At 51.1% G+C, this 6,570-nt stretch overlaps 1 protein-coding gene across 7 annotated transcripts in view; it reads left to right on the top strand.

Annotated features, from left to right (window-relative positions):
- The first annotated feature begins 1,085 nt into the window (after positions 1-1,085).
- The window catches only part of LRCH1 (leucine rich repeats and calponin homology domain containing 1), a 210,455-nt gene continuing 204,970 nt past the window's right edge, over positions 1,086-6,570 (top strand). For 3 of the 7 annotated variants that reach the window (XM_017535976.2, XM_017535979.2, XM_017535977.2), the window contains exon 1: positions 1,087-1,684. In XM_017535976.2, the coding sequence (XP_017391465.1) occupies positions 1,372-1,684 (313 nt within the window). In that variant the 5' untranslated portion in view covers positions 1,087-1,371. Of the gene's footprint in view, positions 1,685-6,570 lie in introns of all 7 variants that reach the window. The other 4 variants (XM_017535975.2, XM_017535974.2, XM_017535980.2 and 1 more) reach the window with 3 other exon arrangements.

Genomic DNA, 6,570 nt, shown 5'->3' with positions numbered 1-6,570 from the left:
GCTTTAACTTCAGGAAAGAAGTGGTACTTTATTAACCTTCCAGCTGGTCTTGCCCTTAGGGTGTCAGATGTTCTCTGTCGCCCCTGGCGTGCCAGCATTGGCCTGGGTGCCGCTGGGTGGCTGATGGCAGAATGTGAATTCGCTTGCAAGCGGATATGTTAGTTTCCATTCCCCACAGGGGCAAGAAGAAGGGCACAAACACACTTTGATGGTTCTTTCAGCTCAGACTCGACCAGCCGATTTGCTGGTTGGGGTCACTGGCTTTCTAACCTCTCCTGGCACCGCCCAATTCGGGGGCACAGCCACTCATTTTCTCCTATGACAATGTCTTCCGTCTCCCATAAAAACTGCCCTCATTTTGAGTTTTTCCTTCCTATGTCTGTAGCTTTCTTCTGCCGCTCAGCACTCTGCCCCACGCGTATTCATCCCTTGGCGCTGGCGTCTGGCCCGGGGGTACACTGTCAAGGAGGTCAGCCCTAGATTCTGAGGGTCACTAGCTCGAATCTAGCGCCCCTCTAACTGCAGGGGTTAACTTAGATACGTTTCTTAACTTCCTCTGTAGACTGAGGGAGACAATTTTTGCACTCCTGGGGTCCCTGGATTAATAAGATAATTTACGTAGACTACCTAAACCAGCACCTGGTTCATTGTAAGCGTCCAAATGCCAGGGGGCATCTGCTGGGTGACCCCATAGTGAAAACTGCCTCTTGGGGATCTCTGGGTTGAACAGCCAGAATAACTCGCAGAACTGAGAGAGCCCTCTCCTTCCCCAGACCTCAATGTACTTCAAATCCCATTCATTGCCTCCCGCCGTTGTATCCGTGTTCTCAGCCCCCCACCCCCGCAACCTCCTGCCCCTAAAGCCTCCTGGGCGGCAAAAGGACGCCCCGAGAGAGGTTGGGCGCCTATCTGAGTTGCCCCCAGCAGGCGTCCAGCCCCGCCGTGTGCCCCGATTGCGGGGCGGATCGCGGCAGGGCGGCGGGGGCCGGCGGAATAGGCGCGGAGGAAGGCTCGGGCGGGATAGACTGCGCGGGGGAAGGAGGAGGAGAGAGCAGACGGCGGAGGAGGGCAGAGCCGCCGGGAGGAGGGCGCAGGGGCGGGAGGAGACACATGCGCGCAACCGCCGCCGCCGCCGCCGCCGCCGCAGTCCTTAGCTTCCCGGGGACAGGAAACCTTCAAGACCGAGCTGCCACGGCCGCCTCCCTGCCCGCCCCCCGTTCTACGCGCCTGCCCACACCCTCCTCCTCTCCTTCCAGCGCCTTTCGGTGAAGCACTGCGGCACTCAGCCCGAGCTGCCGTTTTCCCCTCGCGGGGAACGCTGTGACCCCCCCCGCAGGAGCGGCGGGGCGGGGTGGGGGGGCCCGGGAGAAGATGGCGACGCCGGGAAGCGAACCCCAACCTTTCATCCCGGCCCTCTCGGTAGCTACTCTGCATCCACTTCATCATCCCCACCACCCCCACCCCCACCACCAGCACCAGCACCACGGAGGAAGCGGCGCCAGCGGCGGGGCGGGTGCTGGCGGCGGCGGCAGCGGGAGCTTCAACCTGCCCTTGAACCGGGGTCTGGAGCGCGCGCTTGAGGAGGCGGCCAACTCCGGGGGGCTGAACCTGAGCGCCAGGAAATTGAAGGAATTTCCCCGGACCGCAGCCCCTGGGCACGACCTCTCGGACACGGTGCAAGCAGGTGAGAGGGCCGAGGGGCGGGCAGGGGTGTCGGTGGCTGTCTGGATGTCTGTCGTGCGTTCCCTAATGCGGTGACCAGTCGGAGATCTGGTCTTGCTGGGAGGGCGGGGGGGCGGGGGCGGTCCATCGGCCCGTGGTCTCCCGAAGAAGGGACTCGCATGGGCACGGAAGAAACGGGCCCTGGAGAGGGCACGGGGGCCCCGCCTCGCTCGGCGGTGCAGTGCCTGGAGGGTAGGGGTGCGCCGGGCCTCTGCGCCGGTGAGCGCGGGGGCTCCGGCTCCCCACCCAGTGGCTGCTGCGCTGGGGAAATACCAGCGGGGCTCGGACCTGCAGGCGCGCCGCGTGCACGCCGTGGAAGTGGGAGGTTTCAGGCGGCCGCGTCGGCTTCCTGGGCCTCGCAAAGGGGCTGGGAACTCGAGCGCGGACAGCGGCGTCTGCGCCTCCAACCAGTTCGAGCTGTCTTTGCATCGAGGCGTCGCCCGTCCTGGTGGGGAAACCCAGACAAAGGTGGCACGCCCTCGGCCGAGCCAGGGGCATCGGCGCAGTGCCGCGAGCCCCCTCCGCGACGTCGCCGAGCGATCGGGCAATTCGGTGCCGCCAGCGAGGTGCCCAGGCTTCCTCTTCCTGCGCCTGTGCGGGAAAAGAGCCGCCGGGCTTGTAGTGAGTCCGAATCGGCTGCCGCTTCGGAAGCGATCGCCTCCCTTCCTTGCGTGCCTTTTGCTCACCGCCCACACAGTTCGGGTCCTACCACCGAGGCCAGCTGGTTCTCAGTTACCCAACCTTTGCGGGGGCCCAGGGAAAGGACTGCATGGCATATTAAAAGCAAAGTAATTAACGTGAGCCTGTTTTCCTGTGTGAGCCCGGCAAGTTGTAACTCGCGCCAAGAAGCAGCATAACTTTTTCAAGTTACGTCATGTGTTACATACTTCTAAAACGTCTGCTTTCTTTTTGGTAGTTGGAGTTCCAGGAGCAGGATCTATAAACAGGAAGGAGGGTGGTGGAATGGGTTTGGGACCTTAGGGTCTGTACAGTACTGACTTGGTTTCTGACCCTCCGGTTCAGCTCCCTGGGGGAGGGTTTGTGTCATAGCAAGCGCCCAACTTTTCCCTGGGCAGTGGGTGCTCCTTTTGGAGTCGCTGCCCAGACCTCTTGGCTGTCATCGCCTCATGGACCCACGGTTAGACCTCCTGGGTCTTGGATGGGTTGTCCCTCAGCAAAGGAGCACCCAGTGTAATCTTGCAGTGGGCAAGGGAGCAGGCAGTGGGCTTTTGGAGGCTAGGTTTTCCAGTGTCTTTTCCTCCCTTTATTTCAATAAACATTTATCTAGATCCTTAATGAATATTTAGATAGAATTCTGAGTTCACTGGAGGCAAAGATGGCTCTCCAGGGTCATTAAACTTTGTAATTTGGATTTAGGGATAATCAGGAATGGGCAAAAAAGAGGGAATTTCCAAAGTTGAGCTGTCAACAGCTGGGGAGTCTCTTTCAGTAAGACCTCTTACTTACAACTTCTTAAGTGGAAGTTATTCCAAGAATTGCCTGAACCATTAACTTAAAAAAAATATTAAATTTTACTTCCCTTCTGCCATAGAGTGTAGCATGAGCTAGCTGTGCAATGGTTGGATATAGCTGCAGAAAACAGAGCTGGCATGACCAATAATAACATGTTTGTGCAGTTTCGTAAGGGGCCTCATAGTTCTACTTCAGTTATGCTAAGGATTATTTACAAAGTTAGGTGAACTTGATGTGTCTGCTGTGTTGGCATTTCTTTGAGACCAGTGCTTTTGAAAGCAAGCACCACATCTTTTAGCTAACACCTTGCCATGTGAAGTGGATGCCGAGAAGTGTTCTCTTTCTCCCCTTGGCTTGTTTATGGCAAGCTTAAGTTGTGAGTTTTGCAGGTTTTTAATTATGAGCTCACTTGCCCATGCTTTATGCTCAGGAGAATCTAACTGGTTAAAATTCAGAGGCTTTATGTCAATTCCTCATCCAAAAATACAATATTATTTGGGGGAAGAGGAGTGGAGGGATATAACCTATGTTTGTAGAAACTGAAGCCAACCCCATCAGAAAAGTATTCATTGTAGCTAGTTACTTTACATGAAATTAGAATACCCAAATGTGTTAAATATTTGCTTCTGCAAAATGTCGTTGCCTCAGGGCAAAAGCTAGGTGTAAACCACATGTATTCTTTGTTCTAAAGATATATTTAACTGAGCATGGTTTCACATTTGAAAGACCAAAAAGCAAAATAAAGAGTTAAAGTTACCTCCAGTGTGCACAGCATTGATACACCCTACATGTCAGAGTTCTAGTAGAGTTGAAAGTTTTAGTAGTAACATATATAATAAAGATAGTGGTTTCTCCTTGACTCATATTTAGTTTAAGAATATCTCTTAAAATCAGAATGGCATAGGAAGATCCTTAAAGGCCTAAGGGGCAAAGTGCATTTTTTTTTTCCCCCATACATTTTCTAAGACAGGCAGTGGTAGAGCAAGCTTTTTCTCACTGTTTTGTTATATAACACAGGCCATTTGGTTTACGCCTTGTGAAAAACCAGGCTTCTGGCAGCCACCTGTGCAGAACTGCACTTCTGGGCAATGTAGCCTGTCTGAACAGAGTTGAAAACCAAGATGTAAACAAATAAACATAGAATAGACGTCTAAGCTGTCACTCAAGTGCGTATACTTTATTGATAGGAAAAAATTCAGGCTCTCATTTTGAGTCTAGTAATTTACTTATATTTGAATCAAAATAAGATTTGTTGTCAGAGTCTAGTCTTTTAACAGATGAAACGGGGAAAGAAAGACTGATCCACGCAGGCTCAGTGACACAGGTGTCCCTGACCAAGAGGGGCAGAACAGAAGAGCCACCCTCAGTACTGGGTGTGCTTCAGTATGCATTATCTGCGTGATCTCACTCAGTCCCCACTGGAAGCCCAGTCATACCCTCATTCACACATGGGAAGATTGAGACAGAGACAAGTCACGCAATGTGCTGAAGATTATACCTCTACCGAGATGGCCAACCAGTGATTGGAACTCTGACAGCCTCACATTAATTCATGTTCTTGACCATATTCTCATCAAGCAGAGGGAAGGAGTTGAGAGGTAGAATCTGGAAGGCTTTCTGGAAATTCATTCAACCAGCATTGATTCCACCAGAATGTGCTGAGCCCCACTAGGTGCTGGCCACTGATCTAGGCACTGGGGACACAGTGGTGACCAAAAGAGAATCCCCGTATCCCTTCTTACGGAGTTCATTCTAGTTGGAGAATGGCGAAATACATGAAGAAATCGATTTAGCAGGATAAGTAGGATGAATTTTAGGATATAATGTCTTTGTTTTATAAATACACAGACTGCTTTGTATTGACTTGAGGTGGCTTGTGGCAACAGCATAAATGATGACTAGTAATATATATAATCTGAAGCATAAATTTGGGCCAAAGAGAAAGAAGTACACATATTTGCCTATGAGTAAAACAAACGTTTTTGGTGCTGATTTATTAAATAGTGTCATTTTGGATGAAAAAGTTCAAAGAGGTGTTTCTACCATTAGAAGTGAATTGAAAAGAGGAGAAAGAAAAGAAAGTGTCTGCCTCAGGCTGATTGCAGGAGGTTCTAGAAAATAAAAACAGAAGCCCTTAGACTTGACAGGCAGAACACTTGTTGAAAGTTAGTCTTGTTAAGGAGAGGGTGGAATGTTTCATTGTCAGTATCTTTTTGAGTTGGCTGTAAGCAGGAAAGACTGGGCCAGGTGCTGTGGCTCACACCTGTAATCCCAGCACATAGATGGGAGGCATAGATGGAAGGACCACTTGACCCTGGGAATTTGAGACCAGACCCTGTCTCTACAAAAAATTAAAAATTAGGCTGGGCACAATGGCTCACACCTGTAATCCCAGCACTTTGGGAGACTGAGGGGGTGGATCACTTGAGGTCAGGAGTTTGAGACCAGCCTGACCAACATGGTGAAAGCCTGTCTCGACTAAAAATCCAAAAATTAGCCGGGTGTGGTGGCGGGCACCTGTGGTCCCAGCTATTCAGGAGGCTGAGGCAAGAGAATCACTTGAATCTGGGAGGCCGAGGTTACAGTGAGCTGAGGCCGCACCACTGCACACCAGCCTGGGTGACAGAGGGAGACTCCATCTCAAATAAATAAAAAATTAGCCGAGTGTTGGGGTGCATGCCTATGGTTCCAGCTATATGGAAGGCTGAGGTGGGAAGCCTGTAGGTTGAGGCTACAGTGAGAGCCATGACTGCGCCACTGCACTCCAGCCTAAGTGACAAAGTGAGACCCTGTCTTAAAACAACAACAACAAAAAGACTATATGGGAAACGAAGAGGTTACCCAGGGAAGAACATAGAAGTGCACCATTAAAAATACCCATTTATGCGTGAGGGCAGAGTTCTGTAGGAGATGCCAAGTATAAGACAAGACATCCAAGAAGCTGCTGAGGCCCAAGGCAGGTCAAGGTGATGTGCCGAGTAGCCCTGATGGACACTGTGTGTAGAATTCAGAGGAAAAGGTCGTATTTATGAGGCTGCTTAGGAAAGACTTTGAGAGCAAAGGCAGGATTTGGATCAGGTTCTGTGGGATGGCTAGGATTTACATAGAAGTACCTATGAATATTCTGTGATCGGAAGGATGGTTCCAAGATGTGGAGTAAGAACCTGATAGTTGGCCGGGTGTGGTCACTCATGCCTGTACTCACTCCCAGCACTTTGGGAGGCTAACATGGGTGGATCACCTGAGGCCAGGAGTTCAAGACCAGCTTGGCCAACATAGGGAAGCCCTGTGTCTACAAAAATTATCTTTACACTCAAAGACAAAGAATTATCTAACTCTAAATGTAAATAGTGTTAAAGACAATGTATTAGTCTA

This window comes from Cebus imitator, unplaced genomic scaffold (assembly GCF_001604975.1).
Source record: "Cebus imitator isolate Cc_AM_T3 unplaced genomic scaffold, Cebus_imitator-1.0 Scaffold94, whole genome shotgun sequence".
Taxonomy (NCBI): domain Eukaryota; kingdom Metazoa; phylum Chordata; class Mammalia; order Primates; family Cebidae; genus Cebus; species Cebus imitator.
The sequence above is the reverse complement of the archived record's forward strand: the minus strand, read 5'-3'. Positions and strand labels throughout refer to the sequence as shown.